Genomic DNA, 22902 nt, shown 5'->3' with positions numbered 1-22902 from the left:
TCTGACAACCTCCAGATTCTTTTTTAGAGACTCATAGCCATATAAACTCATTTCTCCCTTATATTAGGTCAAACAGCATTTTAAACTCCTGTTATTATATGTAGACAGGGATATTCTGCTGGTCCGCATTGAACCTTTAATTCAAGGTCATTTTCTAGTTGCATCATCAGCTGGTATTTGGTAGTGATCCCTCGGTGCCAGGGAGGCTCATCCCCAGGTGTCATGTCCCATGCTGGGGGGAATGCACTGCATCTACATGCTGAGTTTGGCTTTGAGACTGGACGCATTTGAGTAACATGAAGGCTGTCAGGAGGAAACTCCCAGGCACAGTGCTGCTCTAGGCCTTGTTCTTATTTCAGGTGTATAGGCTCACAAGCACAGTCATTGGTATCAGGGTCTCACTATTGGACCCTCATTCCTTCCTGGTTCTTACCGTTGCACCTGGGGTACTGCTGCTGCTCCCCTAGGGACCACAACAGAGCACCTCCGGCCAGAAACCCAGTACCCCCCCCCAGCTGTTGTTTTTAATTGTTTCCACTATGAGTATATCCAAACATTACCATGAACCCTGGATGTATGCCCTGTATAACTCCCTGTCAACCATATATTGCCTGTCAATAACATCCCATACCAATATTCCTCCGCTGCCATTGTTGAACCACTCTGTGATCCAAAACTTCCTGAAAAGCAAAGCCCAACATAATGTCAGGTTTAGGGATCATTTTCAAGCGACTCTCTAGAGCTTGCCAATGAAACTCCCACACAAGTACACAGAGATCTTCAATATCAGGATCATCGACTTCAAAGGGGAACTAAGGGAGGCTTCCCTAGCCTCTTTAAGGGAAGGGAGGGCTAGAACAGGGGCCTACACCAGTGCCCGTTTGAGCCCCTCTAAAGCCTCTGTCTCCACCTGAGAGCTTACACCTTCATCCTTACAGGAGTGCTGAAGGACAATGGTCATTATTTGTAACTGTTTCCCACTGGTTAGGGGCAGTAGGCCTTACCTGACAAGGTGTAAAACCCTCCTGCTATTCTATCATGGTTGGAGGAAGATGACTGTGGCACCCTGGATGAAACTTGTTGAAATCCCTCTATGGTTAACAAGATGGAAGAAATAAACTTAATTAGAATTTTGAGGATATAGGGTTTCACTGAAATAGAAAAGGGCCACAAAAATAGAAAAGGCCAGGTGCCTAAAGCCTGCATCTTCTCAAAGTCGATGGGCTTTATTTTGCAGGTTTTCATCAGGTCCTAGGGGAGGAAAGGTTACCCATAGGCTCTCTTGAAGGGGTTAAGCTGAAGTGGATCCCAGCCACTTTGTTTGCTGTTTCCTTCCTGGTGGGAAAATGCTTAGCCCTGACATGATGGCATGTGGGTTTGCCACTCCTCCCCAGGATATGATTTGAACAGGTTTTAGAATAAGAGCTAGGAGGGAGAATTGTTCATTAACTATTTAGAAAATGAAGTTTACCAGGACCTTTTAACATGTTCAGTATCCCTCTACATATTATCTAGAAAAGGTATCACCATAATTATCAAGCATATATCTAGTTAGGAGAGGTACAGGTATGGTACTTAATACCAAGCAATGCAGTAATGAACGTATGTTTCTTTTTGAGTTGCAATTAATAGATCTAAGCTCCAGGTTTGCAACACCATACAAGTTTTCTCTACATGGGAGTGGGCCATAATGCCAATTATGTTTAAGTTCTACTCACAGCACTCTGGTAATCACTGCTCTACTTAGCCTGTCCTTCACACAACGGGCATGCTGCAGCACTGTTGGCCCTAGAGAGAAGCTAGGAAGGTAGGCTCCAGTATTCCACTGGCCTGGTGCATAGTGCCCTTCAGCACCACGGAGCTTTTTACTAGTAGACCTTCACCACGATCACATTAATTAACCAGTATTTTACTTCAGCAATACGGATGCACATTGGAATCAAGATTATCTTCCTTTACCACCACTTTCATATGCAGATTGCCATGGCCTCTGACAGTTTTCCTGTTTTGAAGCTACTTTTGTTTTAAAATCTATTCAGTTTCTCCTTAGTAATGACTTACTGGAATTAGCCATTCAAATATTTCAGTTGAAACATTGCTTCTACAAATTTCTTCTAATTATCCATAACCACATAGACAATAGTTGTTTCATCTCAAGAGAAATTGCGCCTTCACAAAACACATTCCCTTACTAAATGCTATCTTTTACAATACCTTCCACAACTTGCCGCGTGCATTCAAGTTTTGTTCTACATACTGCTGTTCTGATGTTACGAAAACCGCCTATCGTATCCTAGGAAAAAATACATTCCTTTAAACAAACTTAGCAAATTTTTGTCAGCACTCCCACAGACCTTTTATGTCTTTCTATATCTAATTACGTCTCATATCCCTCATTCTGTTCTGTGAAAAAAAATCAACTATTCATCTCAATTTAGGCATTTCAAAGATTTCCATACTTTATCAATATAAGTTCTCTTTTGATCTTTAGCCATTTAAATTAGAGTGCTTTTATGAATTTTCATCTGTCAATTTACTATTACCACCTAGAGGTATTAAAACATGCACTGAACAGAGAAACACAAAAAGAGTAATGAAAGCAATGTTGGCACAGAGCCAATCCTCATCTGCCCATATTTTGGCCAGAATACATTGGGTGGTCATTTCCTTTCCCATGGTCTGATCATTTATAGGTTCAATGTTCCAACATCTTCCGTAATGGACTATCTGGTGGAAGGCCCCAGGAGGATCTTATAGATAGCCCCTCCCCCTTCAACCAACTGCCTCTATTCTGCATTCTGAGTCTTCTGTGGGTTTCTTTCAAGCCCAGACTCAGAATTTCCCCACCGCCAAGGCAATACTTAATAGTCCCATTTCTTGCCTTGGCCCGTGCACAGGGTTGCCTGGTCACTGAGAGGCAGGTTTTCCCTTCCCCTTTCCAACCCACAATTGACAGATCTAAGTGTCTGTCTTGGGTCCTTCCAGCTGTCAAAGGTGGGCCCCCAACGGCAGAGACTGAGACTGCTCAAGGAGTGGGGTTTGCCTTCCCCTCGTCTACACCAGGGGCCCCCTCTGAAGCTTAAGATCCTGGATGAGCCCCTAAAGTTGTTAGAAAGAAAGCTGCACCTGTAAGAGAACAAAAGCTTACCTGATTGTGGAAGAGGAAAGGATTTTATTAAGGATCTTACAAGAATGGGTGTGTAACCTGGATAACATGGCCAGTTCACCAAACAGCAAGAAACAGACATTTATACCCTAAACCTAACAGGTCCTTCCCTGTTCCCCATTCATCGGGGACTTCAGGGGTTACAGCCTACCCTAGAGATCAAACTGACTTACCCCGTTCCCACTCTGAGTCGCTGCTCTCACATTCCCTACATTCCTGTGGGCTGCGAGGGCTTGGCACTGCTTTCACTCCTGGCACCGCTTTTCAAATTCGGCCCCCCTTTTGCTTTGGCCCTGCCCACGCATTTCACCATTGGCCCCCTTGCTTTGGCCCTGCCCTCACTTATCATTGGCCCCCTTGCCTTGGGACCCACCCTCACCTCTCACCATTGGCCCTCTTACTTTGGCCCCCTCCTTGCTTTGGCTCTTTTCAAATTCTTGGCGCCAAAGCCTCTAGAACCCCTTTCCCTCCCTCCTCCAACTGCAGAGCCAGCTCTGGCTTCCCCTTTATATGAAAATTAAACTTAACCCTTTCCTTACAAACCCAAGCCCAGTCCAGCCCTACAAAAGAGAATTAATTGGCCCAACATGTAAATACTGTCTAGATTTGGAAATCTTGTTGTAGATGAAATCTGAGACTTTGAAAGAAAAAAAAAAATGACAATCGAAATAATAAAGCTGCTTTGCTATTATTATTTTTATTAAGAACCACATTTTAACTTAGAAACTGGGCAAAAAAAGGAGGTGGAAAAGTAAGCATGTCTTCCTGGACATCTGTTTCCAGGGTCAAGAGGGAGCAATGGGCGGGAGGGGGAAGCAAGGGCCTTGACACCCAGGTCCTCTGTCCAGTGTGGGCTGTTCAGGGCCAGGACAGTTGGGTCTGGGTCTTGGCAGACCTGCCAGCTGGGGCGGGAGGAGGGTGATCTGTGCTGTCAGAGTCCCATGTTGGGGAAGAAGCGGGGGCAGAATGCTGAAAGCCAAGGCGGGCTCGAGTCTCGGGCCACTGGCTTTTAGCAGCCAGCGGCGCCAGGAGGCTGGGGGCACTGGGGCGCAAGGACCCTCCTGGCGCCACGGCTGTGCCCCGCAGAAAGGCCCGAGGCCCCGGGAAGGCTGCATCTCGGCCCCGGGCAGGCTACATCTCGGCCCAGCGCCCCTGCGGAGGCCCCAGGGCCCTGGGCTGGCCCCGGCGCCGCAGCAGGCCGGGCAGCAGCGAGCCAGGGCTGGACGGCAGGCCCGGGCCCAGAGTTCCTGTCGACGTTCTCCCTCCCAGCGCGGGCTCTTCTGTGCAGAGGCCCGGGTCTGGGCACGACGGAAGGGACCACTCCGTTCCTCACCACGGGCTGGAAGGCAGACGGCCTGGCTCCTGGGCTGCTGCTCCTCCTCTTGGCCTGGCTCGCCAACCAGAGGGGCCCGTCAAACCTCCTCTTGTACTTCTTGGGGCGGCTGAGAGCCCTCAGCCCGGGCTCCTTGGCACAGGGCTCTGGGCGCTCCCCAGGGACTGGGCACGTCTCAACTGGGCCCCCTCTGCGCTCAGAGGGGGCGTTTTGGACGGTACCAGGGCTCGGGCTCCACTGGGGGTTCTGGGCGGCCCAAACCCACCGCTCCTTGTAAGTGTCCCAGACCCTGCAGAGCCCCGGCCCCATGAGGGCCTGCGGGGGCAGCGAGCGGGGAAAGAGCCTCCCCGCAGTGGGGCCCAGCACTCTCCGCAGACTGCTGCACTCGTCTTCCTGCGGGATCCCGGGGAGCGGGGTAGGGCGCAGTGGGGCCCGGGGCTTTGGGGCTGGGGGCGGCGGGGCCGGAGGCTGCGGGGCCAGGGGCTGCGGGGCCGGGGGCGGCGGCGCGGGCTCAGGCTCGGGCTGGGGCGCGGGCTCTGGCTTGTGCAGGTAGCTGCTCAGGTAGTTGCCCATCCTGCAGGGCAGCGAGCTCGGAGCCTGGAGTGGGGACTCTGCTGCCAGGCGCTGCCAACGTGCGCCGGCGCCAGGGGCCAAGAGCACGAGGCCCGGGCCGGTTGGCGTCGGGGCGTGGGGACGCTGTGCGGGGCGTGGGGACGCTGGGCGGCGTCGCCGGGGTCAAGGGAGCAGAGGGGGCGCGTGACCCTGCAGGCGCCTGTGCAGCGCCCACTGGCGGAGAGCGCCTGATCTGGAGGACTGGTGCAGCCAGCTCTGCGCCTGCGGGTCTCCGAGGTTCTGGGAGAGGGTTCTGTGCCGTGCATGTTTCATGCTTGTAGAGTGGTCGTCCACTACAGGTAGAGGGTTCAGTTTCATTTCCCATAAAGCGAAAGCCAGAGCTGGCGCCCCAGTTGGAGCAGGGTGGGGCCAAGGGGGGGGGGGTAGGGGGCAATCGTGAAAGCGCCTCGGGATTTGAAAAGCAGGGCCACGAGTGAAAGTGACACTGAGTGGCTGGATTGTAGGGAACAGGGGAGCGGAGACCCAGAGTGGGAACCTGTAAATTTTAGACCTCTTGGATAGGCTGTAACCCCTGAAGTACCCAGTCAGTGGGGAACCGGGGAGGACCTGCTGTTTGCTTTAGGTTTTAACTATCACTGTTTCTTGTGTTTGGCCCACCGGCCATGTTATCCAGGTGGCACAGCAGTTCTTGCAAGTTTGTTACTGAAGTTCTTTTCTCCTCCACAATCGGGTGAGCTTTTGTTCTCTTACAGGTGCAGCTTTCTTTCTAACATCCACTATACGTTTTGCAGTTGAGGTCTCAAGGAAATAATGAACGGTGTCCTTGTTTGTGTTCTCCTAGCAGGGTGGGTTGTATGTGGACTGTCCTATACATGTCAGCTTTCCTACATATCTAGAGCCCCTGCTTGCTGAACACTAATGCAAGATCTCTCCTTCCGCGGCTTCAGGTAATCCTGGAGTAGTGTAAGCCACACCTTCCACGAATAGATGGGACATATCTGATCACGGAAACCAGGGACCAAAACCAGCAGGGTAATTGACTGCAGCGCTCAAGTTTGGGGGTCTTTTGAAGGTGATGTGAAAGAAACTGTTCCTGAGAACTTTTCTTTCAAAAGCTGATGCAGGGGCACCTTCTGGGCCCACCCCAGTGCTGGGAGAGGGAGGGACAGAAAGTAGAGGTTCCCAAAGTAAGTATCAAATCCAACATCCCTCAGCAGGTTCTGTTAGGATCCGAAAGGGGGATAGTGAATGGTGAGGACACTCAAAAGATTTTTTTTTTAAAGATTTATTTATTTATTTCTCTCCCCTTCCTCCCCACCCCGGTTGTCTGTTCTCTGTGTCTATTTGCTGCGTCTTCTTTGTCTGCCTCTGTTGTTGTCAGCGGCACAGACGGGAATCTGCGTTTCTTTTGGTTGCGTCATCTTGCTGTGTCAGCTCTCTGTGTGGGTGGCGCCATTCCTGGGCAGGCTGCACTTTCTTTCTTGCTGGGCGGCTCTCCTTACGGGACGCACTCCATGTGTGTGTGGCTCCCCTACTTGGGGGACATCCCTGTGTGGTACGGCACTCCTTGCACACATCAGCACTGCACATGGGCCAGCTTCACATGGGTCAAGGAGGCCCGGGGTTTGAACCTTGGACCTCCCATGTGGTAGACAGACACCCTAACCACTGGGCCAAGTCAGCTTCCCATCAAAAGATCTTAATGAGGATGCATCAAGAAGAGGCTTTTCTGAGGGTGAATCTGTGATAAATCTTTGCAAAAGAATAGAAATGGTGAAAGCACCTCATGATCTTTGTAATTAGCAGTGCTATTATATGGCTATGATAATGGTTGAAAGGGAAAGTCTAAGTTCATGTATATTACTAGAAGGAAAGCTAAAAACTGTCACCTGGGACTGTGTAACATAATAATACCTCATTTAGAATACAAATATGGGAGATACTGCATATCTAAGACTTTTTACAAAATATAAATACAAATAAACTAGAGAGATGGAAACAGAATAGCTGCTGTGTATGTCAGGGGAAGCATAGAGAGACTGAGAGGTAAATTATTTTTATTATTGGAATAATGAAAATGCTCTAAAAATGATTGAAGTGATGAATGCACAACTATGTGAATATACTGAATACTACTGATTGTACACTACATGAATTTATGCTTTATTAATGTATATCAATAAAATTGATTTTTAAATAAAAAGAAAGAAGAGACTTTTGAGGCCAGTGATGGGAAAGAGATGTGCAGTCAGCCAGTGGGTGATAGGGAATGAGATCTCTAGCTCTATCTGCTCACTTAACTGTTTTCATTTTGGAGACAGATTCCTTTTTTAAGGAATGATCCCCAAGTTTATGATTTTGCAAATGAAGGAAATTACGATGGTACAATTTTCTTAGACATTTCATAATAATGACTTTTATAGCTGAGATGCCTCTTAAGATGATAGTAACTTCAGAGTGGATTGTCTAATACCCTTTGGGCTGCTTTTCTTATAATGTATTTTTCTTCCCATTGCCTGCAGAATTTCCCATGTCCTCCTTTGCAATGTAACCCAGCGGGTGTCATTCTGGTTTGTGGTTACAGATCCTTTGAAAAACTACACCCTTCCTGCTGTGGAGGTAGAATCAGCCATAAGGTAATCCCCACTAAATATGCCTTCTCTGTCTCCCATAGGTTTGGAAAAAGTTGTGTTTCTTCCCTTCTTCTCACATAATTCATTTATCAAGAAGTCAAGGATTTCATTTCATTGGTTGATATTAGAGAGTAGCGTGGATCAGTGGTTCTCATCCCTAGTCAGTTTTGCCTTCAAGGAGACATTTGGCAACATCTGGAGACATAAAATCAACTAACGAAATGTCTGGAAACTTTTTGATGTTCACAGCTAGGGGGTGCCACCAGCTTTGAGTGGACAGAGGCCAGGGATGCTGCTAACCCTGCTCTCTTGCACAGGACTGCCCTCTCCAGCACGTAATTGTTTGGCACGTGTCAGTAGTGCTGTGGTCGAGGAAGCCTGGTTTAATTATTAGCCAGGAATGTTTAGTTCTGTCTTCTTTTGGTAAGAACACCTTGTATGACACGATTGCATGATGGTTCATCACATGGACACTGGAGCCAGAATGCCACACTTTCTCGTGCTGACTTTGCCTCTTCCTAACTTATAAGAATGCTGTCCAATCACTCACCCCATTGTGTTTTCCTCTTACCCTCTGTAGAGCGGGGATAATCACAGGACCTCTCAGAGTTGTTGAGAAGACCAAATAAGTTAATAAATGTAATGAGTTTAAAGGGACACATCTTACCTTTAACTTTTATTCAAAACCCCCCCAAAATTCATGTATTTTGGGTCTCAACTTCTTGCCTTTTTTCAGTCAATGTACAGTCTTTACCTTTTAAAGGATACCTTTTTTTTAAACAAAAAAGGCAAAATCATGACTCATACAGACTGAAAGTAAGCATGTATCAAAAAGTTTATCTCATTAAATAATGAGGGAACTAGTAAGATGTTAAAACCAGTTCAAAGAAGAATTCAAGGAACCACACGTGTATAGGAAATGAGCTCCCTGTTGCAGCTCTGTTGTGAGGGCCTGGCTTAAATCAGTGCTGAATTTCGTTGCAGGATCTCCATGGTGATTGACTCCAATTGGAGATTGCAGTGGTGAATGGGGATTTAGTCTGTACTTGAGCTAGGACTTCCAATTAGCCCGAGAGGGGCTGGAGTCCATTCCCAGCCTGGAGTGAGAAAGCAGCAGAGGATTAACCAGGTAGAATGAGAATGTAGAGCAGCTTTTCATTTTCCCTTGAGGTAAACCCCAGCAGTCAGGTTAATTTATTTTGTGGAAAGGTTGGTGTTCCCAGATTATCAAAATTCAGTCATAAAAACAGAAAAAACATTTCATAGCTCGATAAAAATTACTTTTAAACTGTCCTTTTTTGCTGTGGATTATCTGACTGGGATTCTCCTTCACATCCATGAATGAGCACATTTCTTAGTATAGATTTTTATTTGCTAATGGGGATCTTCACTGATAGCCTAGTGCTGAGTCTTCAGAGATTCTAAAGCCATTGTTATCAGGCTCCAGGCCTGCACTGTCCACTATGGTCACCTCCAACCACATGTAGCAATAGAGCCCTTGACATGTGACCAGTCCAAAATGAGATGTGCTGTAAGAGCAAAGCACACATCATATTTCCAAGATTTAGAATAAAATAAAATATTGAATATCTCAGTAATTTTAAAAATATTGATTATATGTTAAACTTATATTTTCTCAGGTATACTGGGCTAAATAAAATATATTATGAAAATTAATTTCACCTGTTTCTCTTTACTTTTTTAATGTAACGCATGTGCCTCACATTATATTTCTGTTGGCCAACACTGCTCTAGAAGTCTCTGAAGCCAGCTTGGGTAGTATGAGTTCAGTAAAGGCCGTGAAATATCTCCAAGAAATCTCTTCATTTAGTTTTCAAATTCCAGTTAGAGATTCACTCATTTGGGAACAGTCAAATAAGTCTTTGGTGCCATCCCTCCTTTACTACTAGCACCAAAAATGCAGATGTTCAAGTAACACATTAACCTTTATATTTCTGTAGACCTTTGGACTCCTAAACCATCATTTACTTTAGTCATATGGAACTACTTGTAGTTTGCTGAACAAGTCATACTATGTCATATCTCCATTCCTCTGATTATTGTTGTTCATGGCCCTAGAACACCCTTCCTACGCACTTTTGTCTAAAGAACTGTTTGCCCCTCAAAACATAGTTCAGAAGTTGCCTCCTCAGGAAAGCAGCTCGGACTTCTCACCACACTGTACTTGCCCCTCCCCTGTGCTCCCATTGTGCCCATATTTGCCTCTTTCCCAGAACATTTGCACTGCACTGTGAATGTGGATGTACTGCTCTACCACCCCTCTAGACTGTAAGCTCCTTGACATCTTTATTTCAAGTCATATCTCTAGCACCTAGCACAATATCTGGTACCCTAGTAAGTTTTCTGCAAATGTTGATTGAATTAATGAAAATCTGTTTTCTTTTCTGGTCCCAGTTTTCTTTTCACATTTATCATCCACTTTTGACGTATAATTTTATCTTTTCAGGCTTTCGGTATTTATGTTTGTGCAAACTACCTTAAATGGAGTTCTGTCATTCTAATCTAGAAGCTATCTCTCAGGAGATAAAACATGGTGGGCAGAACTCAAAGCTCAGGACTTCCGGTTACTTCTAGGATATTTGCAACAATGGCTGGCAGGAGCATATAGACTAGCATGTATTTGGCAGCCAGCATTGCACCGTATTAAAAAAAAAAACATCAGGGAAGCGGCTGTGGCTCAATCAGTTGGGCTTCCGTCTACCATATGGGAGGCCCTGGGTTCACATCCTGGGGACTCCTTGTGAAGGCAGGCTCGCCTACACGCTGTGGAGAGACGCCAGCCTGCAAGCGCTGCAGAGTGCTGCCCAGCCCACAAGCACCATGGAGAGCCAACTCAGCAAGGTGATGCAACAAAAAAAAGGGAGACAAGCAAAAATGCAGAAGAACATGCAACAAATAGACAGAGAGAGCAGACAGCAAGCAAGCTGCAAGGTGTGGGGAGGAAATAAAAAAATAAAAAATACACAGAAGAACGCACAGTGAATGAACACAGAAAGCAGACAGCAAGCAAAAAAGCCACAAGGGTGGGGGGCAGGGAAGAAAACCTCAGCACAATTGTCCTCAGCAAACTTTCTAGTCAACCCAAAGTCTCATGCTAGGGGGATGCTCTGTTTAATAGAGCTATTTGTAATATGGAAGGATGGGTCTGTACTTTCTGATTCTAATACTAGGTTTTTCTGGTTTGTTTTTAATCATCATTGTCCTTTAGAATGAATAGGAACCGGATCAACAATGCTTTCTTTTTGAATGACCAGACTCTGGAATTTTTAAAAATTCCTTCCACTCTTGCACCACCCACTGACTCATCTGTGCCCATCTGGATTATCATCTTTGGTGTGATATTTTGTATCGTCATAGTTGCAGTCATGCTACTGGTTTTATCAGGGATTCGCCAACGTAGAAGGTAAGATTTTTACATGGAGTGATTTAAAGAGCTTTTTCCGTATTTTCTCATGACTTGGTCAGATAATGACAGGGTTTCCCCTTGGCTGAAGATAATACCTTAAATCTGAAACTTTAAAGAAAATTGTTGATTTTTCAAACTGTCACTTTTGCTCTTGTTTTTAGATACTGGTTAGAGTGCTATGTCCCTTACGTAATTGTGACTCCCTCCATTGCCATCTTTCTCTCTACTCTATACCATGTGTATGTTTTGTATCTAGATTTAATTTTTAATATCTGTGTTGTGATTTCGTAGCTGGATACACAGAGATATCCTAAGCAGACTTTTCGAGTAGGCAGAGTTCAACTCTGGTAATCATCCACATCTAAATGCCAGCGGTTCCACAGTTCTTTCCATCTCCCCACCTTGGCCTGCCTTTTTTTGGCCCAGTGCCTGCAAGCCGCCATCTTGCCCCAGATACCCTGCTGCTTCCTCTCATTGATGGACCTTCGTCACTCTTGTGCCTATGATAGTATATGGAGCCATGTTCCTCAAAGTGTCTTTTGAATCAACTCCCTGCATCAAGATTCACCTGGAATACTTGTTTAAGGTGTGGGTTCCCTGGCCTTACTATAGATCCACTAAATTAGATCTCTGAAGAAGGTGTACTATAATGAATATCCAGGTTATTCTAATTCACTTAAAGTTTGAGAGCTTCTTGCTTAACTATTTACATATGGATTCCTACTTCTTGAGTTCATTTACCTGGATTCTGGAGCCATGTGCAAACTCTGATGTCTGAATTATTAATATTACTCCAAGAGGGACTTTTGGGCCAGTGGGAAAGTTTACTAAAGTAATGGGGCTAGAGGAGAGGAGATTTCTCAGCAAGATGAAAGGAGAAATCAATTGTCTTTACCAGGACCTCTGATCCAGAGGAGCCATGGGGAGAGTCTCCAACTCTTCAGTAAACACTTTGATACGTCTAAACCTTCTCTTCTGATACTGAGGAAGGGAAATTCTGGCAAGTGGAATCAGAGGCATGAGGTGGTTTTCAAAAAGGCTGGTACCCACACTATGCATGTGGGATGTGTTTGGCCAAGTATGTGCATGACTAAATGCTTCTCCTGAGGCTTATTACTTTCCATATGTTTCCATGTATTTCAGCAGAAGGTAATCATTTTCAGTCTTGGGCTTTGTAATTTTCTTCACAATTGCTAAGTGAAATACTATGTAATAAGTGTGGTTTCTGTCTAGTTTAAAAAATAAACCCAAAGATTAGGATCAAGTTATATTTGCTTGCTTTTCTTGGTGATTGTGGCATGCCGTGTAATGCAAGGAGCATTGATGCAAAGTGTTTGTTTATTTGGCTTGGTCTTTTATTTTGAGAATATTAAGAAATATCCTCTTGTAAGATTTTAATACCTGTATTAAGTATTTTTTTAAGTTTTGTATTAATTCTGAGGTGCTTTGATTCCATGGTTTCTAACAATCATAACCTTAGTGAATTCACTTTCTCTCTGCTTCTTAATTTCCTAAATAATACACATAGTGTATTTGTTAGGAGAACAGACTCTGGAGACAGACTGCTTAGAATCAAATTATTTATCTCTTAGGTTCCTCCCTTGTCTATCATCTGTTAACTCTGTTGATATGAAGGAGCTCAGACCATGAATCAGGGAAACTGAGTTTGGGAGAATATTGTTTGTGGTGCTAGAGTCAAGTTGGATACATTTATCTTTGCTCTCTGTACATGGATAACTTTTCTACAACAATAGCAAGGTATAGTAGAAATAAATGATTAACTTGATGGGGTAAAAAGAGTTAATACAGTGGGGTGATTCGAGTGGTGCCTGGCACACAGTGAGCACCCAATAAGTGTTAGCTGGTTACTATTATTTTATAGTCCTGCCATTTGCTGGTCTTTCAGCGAGTTTGTGCTAGGATCAGCTATCTATCTCCTCCTGAGCAGATTTTGCAGTAATATAATAATTGGGTGTGTAGCATCATAATCTGTTGCCTGGGAGAAGTGGAGCTGTTGTCACAACCTTGCCTGTGTAAATTCACTTCATGCTTAAACTAGGAAAACAGATGAACAAATCCCTTGTGCAACCTGGAGAGCATCAATAATTAGCAAATATAGTCAGAACAGTTATGACAACCTTCTGAAGATACATTGATTTCTTATGCTTTAAGTTTGATACAATCCATGGTGGGTTTTTCTCAGGCAAAATATTGCTAAAAAGGTAGCAAGGGTTCAGTTTGAAGTGGGGAAAGCCTTGAAAATTGTGATAAAAGCCCTTTCCAGTCATGAAAAAGGTAAGAATTTCCCCCAAAGCCTTTAGTGGTGAGGAAGACAGTCAAAGAAAAATCCAACAGTTCAATCCACACATTAGATAATAATGAACATAGTTTGCTGAGGCACAAAAACTCAAAGTCCTAAGATCAGAGGGGTCCCAGGGTCATGTAAGTCACCATTCTGTGCAAAAGGGTGCCTTTGTCATTTAAGAAATATGCTTATTTAAACTGAGTATGGAGGAAACTTCTCAAGCAAAGCTTTAAAAGTTCTTGGTCTCCACTCAGTCAATAACCACACTGTACTGCCTCTTCAGAGCCTCTGAGAGTAAAGTATGCTGTCATTGGAGCCCAAATTGTGTAAACTCACAAACCAGCTATGCCCTTTAGCAGTATGACTGACCAAATCTCCTGACTTCCTTGCCTCTCAGTTTCTCCATCTTCAAAATGGAGACTCTCTCAGAAGGCTTTCTTTCATGTGGACTGAATGAGTTAAATGTGTGTGAAGTACCCGGCATATAGTATGCACTAAATTAATGGGGATTATTATCCTTATCCAAGATGAACATAACACATTACTGTGTTTAAGAGGTGCTGGGAATGACTGTCTTTTCCATCCAGATATTACCACCATACTGTAGAAAATTATCTGGTTCACTGACACTTTGCTTAGGCTTCTATTAGTTAGCAAATACCTATTTTAAAATCCAAATGATCCTATGAGTTCTGATAGTCACTATAATAGTGGGATACTGATTAGCCAGCTGATGAATAAAACCAAACAAAAATCCTGACTTGTAGCATTTGCTGATTTTCATGGTTTAAATACTCCTGTCATGTCTGAAAAATCCCGAATATATTATAGTTGGCCCTTGGGAACATGTTATCAGCCAGCTCCAGCACAACATTACAACTGCCAACCCCTTGGAGAAATCATTTGCTTCTCTATTACCACCTAGTTGGGAAAAATGAAAGACTTGTTGAAAGAAAAATGATTTTGTTTACTTTTGAGCAGCAATTAGGCAGCTGGGCATGTGGAAAGGCAGCTAAGACACACCTTATCTACTTCACAATGGTGTCTGGACTAGATCTGTATATAGCTTCAGCCTAGAAGTAGATGTCTTAGTCATCTGGCTAGCTTTATGATGATGATGGTGATGATGATGAAGAAGATGATAATGATGACAATGGTAGTTCTAATGGTGATGATGTTGATGATGTGGTATCTATTTTAGTAAAAAGAGCATGGGGGTGGCGGACTTGGCCCAGTGGTTAGGGCGTCCGCCTACCACATGGGAGGTCTGCGGTTCAAACCCCGGACCTCCTTGACCCGTGTGGGGCTGCCCATGCACAGTGCTGATGTGCACAAGGAGTGCCCTGCCACGCAGGGGTGTCTCCCGCGTAGGGGAGCCCCACGCGCAAGGAGTGCACCCTGTAAGGAGAGCCGCCCAGCGTGAAAGAAAGTGCAGCCTGCCCAGGAATGGTGCCGCACACACGGAGAGCTGACACAGCAAGATGACGCAACCAAAAGAAACACAGATTCCTGTGCCACTGACAACAACAGAAGCGGACAAAGACGCAGCAAATGGACACAGAGAACAGACAACCGGGGTGGGGAGGGGGAAGGGGAGAGAAACAAATAAATAAAAAATAAAAATAAAAAGAGCATGGAACCAAGTCTCTTGGTCTCAGGTTACAGTCACAGGTCCTGGTATTTAATAGCCAGGTGACCTTGAGCAGATCACATATGGAAAATGAGGAAAATAATCTTTTATCAATGAATTGTAATGATGAGAAGATCAAATCAGTGAATACACACAAGTGCTTTATACACTGGAAAATGCTTCCTCAACATCAAAAAGCAGTTACAAATTGCTAATACTCTATAACCTGGCACTTTATACTATACAAGGAAAGTCACTGACACAGCAATTTCAGACTTTTATATACAAAGTAGAATGGATTAATGAATCCACTGTATAAACAGACTTTGAATGTTAGGGTCTTAGGGAGGGACCCTAAGGATGACCTAAATCCATCCCTCCAGAAACCAAAGCCCAGAGAAGTCAAAATACCTTTTTTTTTTTAAAGATTTGTTTATTTATTTCTCTCCCCTTACCCCCCACCCCCACCCCAGTTGTCTGTTCTCTGTGTCCATTTGCTGCGTCTTCTTTGTCCGCTTCTGTTGTCAGCGGCACGGGAATCTGTGTTTCTTTTTGTTGTTGTTTTTGCGTCATCTTGCTGTGTCAGCTCTCCATGTGTGTGGCGCCGTTCCTGGGCAGGCTGCACTTTCTTTCGCACTGGGCGGCTCTCCTTACGGGGCACACTCCTTGCGCGTGGGGCTCCCCTATGCGGGGGACACCCCTGCGTGGTCCTTGCGTGCATGAGCACTGCGCATGGGCCAGCTGCACACGGGTCAAGGAGGCCCGGGGTTTGAACCGCGGACCTCCCATGTGGTAGATGGACGCCCTAATCACTGGGCCAAGTCCGCCGCCCTCAAAATACTTTATAGGTTGCTAGGGGACAGTGTGGGGATAAGGAATAGGGAATTAAGGCTTAACAGATACAGAGTTTCTATTTGAGATGATGGAAAAGTTTGGGTCATGGATGATGGTGATAGTAGTGCAACATTGTGAATGTAACTAACAGCACTGAATTAATATGTTTGAATGTGATTAAAAGGGGAAACGTTAGGTTGTATATATGGTACTAGAATAAAAAAATTAAAAAAAAACATAGGATTGTAAAACACAGTGAGCCCTACTGTAAATGATGAACTATAGTTAATAGTACGATTACAACAAAGGGCTGTCATCACCTGTTATAAATTTTCCACACCAATGCAAGGTGTTAATAACTGGTTTGTATATGGGAATCCTGTATTTTCTGCATGATTATTCTGTAACCCACAACGTTTCTAAGAAAAAAAAGAAAAAAAGTATTTTATTCTTTTATTGACCGTCTATTCTATGAAAGGGACTGTAGCAAGCATTGTGGAAGAAACAAATATAGATAACACATGAATGGCCCGTGCCTACAAGAAGATTATAATAATCTTGTGGTTGATAACAAGCCAGGTCAAGGACTTGGAACATGGAACTCCAGCTAATGCTCACAGCTGAGCAGAGTCATTAGTAAATTCACTTGGCTTGTTCCTGATTATTCTTCTATTACCATAAAGTCAATGGTAAATAGAGGTGCATTTGGATTTCCACAAATCTTGCTTTTCATCCAAGGGGATGGGGCTCAGTCAGTTCTTCTTTCATATACTGAAATTTCACGTTCTTATAAAGTCTTAAATGAATAAATCGTCTTGAAACTAGAAGTGTGAATTTTTAAAAAGTGTTAGATTTAATCCTTGTTTTCCTTTACTGTTCTTAAACATATATACGCCCAATAGGAATCAAATGTAAATGTGTTTTGAGGAGAGCCTGAAGAGACTAAATAGAATTCCAGGCCAACTCCTTTTACCAATCCTGTTATACGCTGAAAGACAGTAGTAAAAATAAGCCATATATCAAGTGCCTATTACGTGACAGAAACCAGACTAGATGCTTTGTATGCACTGTGACATTAGGCAGATTTTATTATTATCCCTATTTTGCTGATGCAGGAACTCTGAGACTCAAAGATGTAAAACAACTTGCCTATAGTCACATGGTTAGAAAGTAGTAGGACCAGGATTTGAAACCAGGTCTGCTTGATCCCAAAGCCCTTGACTTTCCTCCCACGAGTCATTCAGCCTGACAAGAAGGATGGTTCCAATTCCCCCAATAATTGATCCTCTCCTGTTTGAAAATTACTATTTGTCCATCTTTTGTTGTTTTCTTGGCTATTCTTGAACCTCTGCTCTTCAGCACTACATTGTTTGAAGGGAGACAGAAATCCTCTTTCTGTTTTACCACCACTTTTTAGTCTTGAGCAAACCCTGTTCCTCAGCACCCCCTAACTCCGAGGGCTCCTGGATACTTCCTTTCATCCCATCCTTTGCTCCTTGTCCTTTTGGATTTATGAGTGCTATCCACTCTCAAGGCTCATAGAAGCTGCTTCTAGGTATTTAAGTCATGGTTTTTTCATCTCTTCCTGAACCATCTGACTCTGCAAGAAGAGCGGAAGTCATTAACACTCAGTTTCATTTTTCAGGAAAAAGGATTCATGCTTTAAGCAGAACATCAAATCAGAAAGATCCAGAAAGATAGTTAAGTTTATTATTAGTAAGAGCAAGGCTCAAGCAGTGAATCAGTTTATTACAGCACACTATGAAATGTGACAAATACAGTATTCCTGTCAGATAACCTTTGAGCTGCTTATCATGTCCACCAGCCAGCAAGGTACTGACACTGCAGTTTATGAAGCCCAGCAATGCTGAGACTCTGAACAACTGGATTTAAGGTCACAAAATAACATTGTGTATCTAATTTTGGTTCAATTTGATCAACTTCTGCAATGATTTCCCTTAAAGTCTTTTGGGTTGAGGAATTATCCTTCTTCTGAAGAAGAGTCACTTGTTCCCATCCACTTGCATCTCCCTTTTTAGTTCTTCCCCATCCCTTTGTGCTTCCTGATAAATTATTTTCCTTTGTGCTGGGCAGGGGAAGGTGAAATTCCTTGCAATGGTCTGCTTGCATCCAGGTCTCTGCTGTTTTTTGTCTAATGAAGAAACTGTCAAATAGACATCCGGAAACCCACCATTTCTAAGGCTACCGTGGATTGCCACCCACTTCAGAATGCTCCATCCAAAATGAATAAAGACAAAAAAAAAAAAAAAAGAATGCTCCATCCACTAAGATGTATTTTTTTGTAATATGTGTAATATGAGTTTCATATTTATATACACAGGGTAAGATTTGACTGTGTAAAATCCTTTTATTGTTATGGAAAATTATTATTCACTTCATGCCCAATGAGAACTGAATTCGGGGAAATTTGCATGAGATAGACAATGATAGTTCACAAATGTGCATTTCCTACTATGACTTCATCAGTACTAACACATCACTTCTCTCTTTTATGATCCAACAAAAATGGAGGGAGGGAGGAAGATTGAAATTTATAGTTTTTCATAAAGTCCTTTCCTTTCACATTATAACAAGGACTGCATCTCTTCCACATATAGTAGGCACTTAATACATTGTTGAGTGAATGGTGGACACTTTGAATGGAAGCGATCCATTGACTTGATCCACTCTTTTATACATCCATGCATCTATCTGTCCATCGACCTAGCCTGCTAGCCAGCTGTGTGTCTGTCCATCCATCCCTGAGCTCATTGGTTGACTGTCCTATTTGAGTCCAGGTCAGCTGTTTTACAAAATATTATTTAAATTTTTATTTGACTGATTAGTTGCTCATGATGAGATTCAGGTCAAACTTTTTTAGGGGCCAGGGCAGGAACACAGAATATGTGTGTTCTTCTCACTACATCACATCTGGAGGCACTAATCAGTCTCATTATTGGTGATGCTCACCCTTAGCAAAATGCACGTTTCCCTTTTACTTAGTATGTTGTTTGTGGGGGTGATACTTTGAGACCATATAAATATCCTATCCCCCAATAATCTCTCATTCAGTGGTTTAGTGTCCATTGGTTATCCTTGTCAGATACAGTGTTATCGTAGTGGTGATTTTCTTCCAGTCCTTCTGTATTAGTTGGCATTCTTCTGGACTAATAAGAAATTCTATCTTGATTATCATCAGGGCACCTATACCACCTGTTTACCTGCCAGAGACTCCCCACGGTCCTGAGTCTCTGTAGTGGTGTGAGTCTACCCAGGCCACAACAGTGATGCCCACCATTCCAGCCTGGCATCAACTTCAGGTCTGCGTCTCTGAAATTTCTAGGTTCCAGGGACAAGCAAGTCTTTGGCAAGTCAGAGAGCCTCATGCCTAACCTCGTGCCTCCATGGTGGCCCCATGGAGTAGTACCACAAAATCCAACCTGTGATAGAGAAACCACAGGGGAAGCTTTCCTCTGCCTTTCTCTGGTTGCCTAGAGAGGCAGCCACCTCTTTCCTGCCTCTACCTCCATGACATAAAGCATGATTGGCTCCATTTCTTAGTCTTTCATAAAAGACAGGAAGAACCTTTGAATCCAAGGGCTACAGCTTTCCACACTCTAAGGTTACCAGCTTGAGTTGAGGTAGCAAGGTCCACAAAGGGCCTAAGAAGAATTCAAAAATTTATCCTTTCATGTAGTGTTTTCTGGAATGACCTGGAGTTACAGCTATGAGTTGTAATGTAATTAGGAAAACGTGTTCTGAGTTCCAAAAACCTGACTTACAAATGAATGCAACTTTTTTTTGCGATGTGTTTAGCCAAGCAGCCATATCTACAATTTATAAAGTTACTTCCTTTCTACAAAATACTGTGCATTTACTTCTTGATATCTCGTTTCCTCAATTTAATTTTTACTCAACATTTTTGGACCACTCATTTGCCAAATTCTGTGAGAGGAATTTGTTAGATTTTTAAAACTCGATTTTTATTATAGTTGTTTTCCTAAAGCTAAAATCTTAAAACTTGCTAATTTACCATACATTTTCCTTAATCTCTCCATGCAGTGTGTGTATGAAAGTACATATATGTGTATACAGCCATATTATTTCATAAACACATACATATATATTCATTTATATATATATTCATATGTCTTGACTTTAGGATTCCAGATAAGACCACTTGTTTCAATTAGTATATATATTTCGTTCACTCAGATTTCTTATTTTGACAGTGTCTTTTGACCTCATCACCTTTTTATGGTCTTTGAAATTTATTTGAAAATACACAATATTGTTGGTTATTTTAGCATTTTATGGTTCTTCTTCCCTTTTTTGCTCTCTGTTTTTGTATAGAAAGCCATACTCAGCCATGCTCACTCCCCTAGATCCAAATCGCTCTGTTTATGTACTTTTAGAAAAAACAAAGAACCATCGGAAGTGGATGAGGCCGAAGATAAAGGTGAAGCCACGATCACAATTGAAAACGGTATCCCCTGCGATCCCCTGGACACTAAAGGAGGGCACATTAATGAGGCCTTCATGACAGAGGAAGAGCGGCTCACCCCTCTCTGAAGAGCTGCTATCTTACTTCCCCAAGATGGGGAAACACTTGTTTCTGGAAAGGCTACTGCTGAGCATCCCAAAATACCAAAGACAGATGGTATTCTCCTTTTGTAAGAAATTTTGAATGCTCATGAAAGTGAAGGGCAATCAGTGATAACAGTGAAGACAATTGAAATCATAAACTGTTGACTACTCAAAATATTTCAAAATTTTTCTCTGACAACACAAGTATACTCATGATGTTTATAGTTATTGATTTTATAAATGCGTTAAAATTTAAGCATTCCCAGAAATCAACTCAGGCCACTATATATGTGTATTTGACTCTTAGAAGAAGAAAGGAAAAATTTCCCCAGTGTAGAATACCTATAATATGGTGTAGAAATCATTGAAAATGAATCCTTTTTAATATTGTTTATATCACTCTGTTTATGACTAAATAAGCAAGAGTAAAAAGTAATTATTGTAAATGGAACTGATAAAAATGGGAGAGGGTGGAATTTGATCCTGTTATCACACCCAGAGTTGCTTATATGTTTTCTGAATATCTGTCTCTAATAGGGTAGTTCTATTTGTTGACTATTTCTGGAATTTGTAAAAATCCAATCTATGCTAACTTAATAAAGTGCTAATCATCTATTTTTGGTTATGTGCCTGATTGTGGTCTGATATCTATTTTTATACTCTGGAACATAGTAAGTCTAACTTCTATTAGTTATATTTAATATGCTCTACAGCCCTAAAAACTAATTTTGTTGTCTATATCCTTGTTTGAAGACACCTTGGAGATTTTTTATTTTTATTTTTATTTTTATTAGAGAAGTTGTGGGTATCTTGTAGATTTTTATAACTTAGTTTTATTTCCTGATAGGCCATATATTACTTTGGACTCTAATAAACATTATTGTATATTTATTAATAGAGGTTAAGTTTGTTACTCAGTCTCCCACTATCATCGATAGTTCAAGTTGCAGCCACAGGTTCTAACTCCCTTCCCTGCCTCCAGTCTGAGATGGTAGTTACATGCAGAATGTTCATTAGGGAGTACTCTCAGGAAATATACCTGGAAAAAAGTAAGGAAAGCTAAGGTGGCTCACCATCATTCCCATGTCCTGGTATTCCTGTCTTTATGTAATTCCTTCTTCTTGAGTAAGGATGGGACCGGTGACTTGCTTCTGATGAATAGAATACAGCAAAGGAGATGGGCTGGCCCTCCTGTGTTGATGTTATTTAGTATACACGTCTGTCCTGTTAGCAGATCCTCTCTAAAGACTCTCCTTACTAGGGTGATAAATCGAGTGGCCATGTAGACAAATCCCACATGACAAGAAATTGTGGGTGGTCTCTAGGAAATGCAGGTGGCCTCTAGGCACCTAGAGCTGCCTCCAACCGACAGGCAGCAAGAAGCAAAGTGCTTGGAGGCATTTGTCCTACAAATGCAAGGAAATTAATTCTGCCAACAATCTGAGTGAGCTTAGAAGTGGAGTCTTTTCCAGGCAAGTTTCCAGATGACAAAGAAGTCTGGCCAACACCTGGATTGCTGCCTGAGCACTGAACCCAGATAAGCTGTACCCACACTCCTGACCCATGGACACTGAGAGACAATAAATGTGTTGTTTTTAGCTGCTAAGTATGTGCTCATTTGTTATGGAGCAAGAGGTAAATTAGTAGAGCAGTAGTGGGCAGAGGGAGAAGTTGACCAGCAATATGGTTACAAGAGAGGCCTTAGCCAATCCTTGGGGGAACTCAGGAGCTGAGGTGCCCTGTAGAATTGTTCCAGATTAAGACAAGGGCCAGGTCTTTATATTGTCACATTAGCCAGTCATTGGCCCTGAGTGCTCTCTGGGAGAGGGTGTACCCTTGTGGGAGGCAGTTCCCCGTGGCTGAGAGCAATTCCCACTGAAGGACTCAGCTGTGAGCCTTCAACACCACTATTCCCAGTAGTTGGGGGATGGGTACATGCACCCTGAAGAGGGTGTCTGGTAGACCTCCATGATATCTGCCACACCCTCCCCAGTCCATTGGCTGCAACTGCAGCTTGAATGGAATGTCCAAAATCCAAACCTGATCCTGTTGGCTCCTGATATGAGGCTTTTTAATGACCTCTCTTGATCCTTAGGATAAAGCCAGACTCCTTTACACAGGGCCTGCTGAGTTTTGGCCCCCACCTTCCTCTCTTAACTTCATCTCTCACTCCTCTCCCCTACCCAATACAATCATACATAGGTCTTTTGCTTCCAGGACTTTTTTTTTTTTTAAATGGGAACTTTAGGGTAAAAGCCTTACAGTTCTGAGGCCATGAAATGTCCAAATCAAGGCACCATTAGAGATGCTTTCTCACCAGTCAGCTATTGTTAATCCTGGTGTTGGGCCACAGTGGAAGTATGATGGCCACCAATCTCTGCCTGGGTCTCTGCCTTCCTCTACAGTCACATTGT

The 22902-nt window shown here is 43.3% G+C and overlaps 1 protein-coding gene across 5 annotated transcripts in view; it reads left to right on the top strand.

Annotated features, from left to right (window-relative positions):
• The window catches only part of CLTRN (collectrin, amino acid transport regulator), a 44163-nt gene that overhangs the window by 14914 nt on the left and 6347 nt on the right, over positions 1 to 22902 (top strand). For 2 of the 5 annotated variants that reach the window (XM_058292169.2, XM_023583127.3), the window contains 4 exons: positions 5746 to 5802; positions 7595 to 7708; positions 10935 to 11129; positions 20317 to 21117. In XM_058292169.2, the coding sequence (XP_058148152.1) occupies positions 5746 to 5802; positions 7595 to 7708; positions 10935 to 11129; positions 20317 to 20473 (523 nt within the window). In that variant the 3' untranslated portion in view covers positions 20474 to 21117. Of the gene's footprint in view, positions 1 to 5745; positions 5803 to 7594; positions 7709 to 10934; positions 11130 to 20316; positions 21118 to 22902 lie in introns of those variants that run through there. The other 3 variants (XM_058292170.2, XM_004449068.5, XM_058292171.2) reach the window with 2 other exon arrangements.

This window comes from Dasypus novemcinctus, chromosome X (assembly GCF_030445035.2).
Source record: "Dasypus novemcinctus isolate mDasNov1 chromosome X, mDasNov1.1.hap2, whole genome shotgun sequence".
Taxonomy (NCBI): Eukaryota; Metazoa; Chordata; class Mammalia; order Cingulata; family Dasypodidae; genus Dasypus; species Dasypus novemcinctus.
The sequence above is the reverse complement of the archived record's forward strand: the minus strand, read 5'-3'. Positions and strand labels throughout refer to the sequence as shown.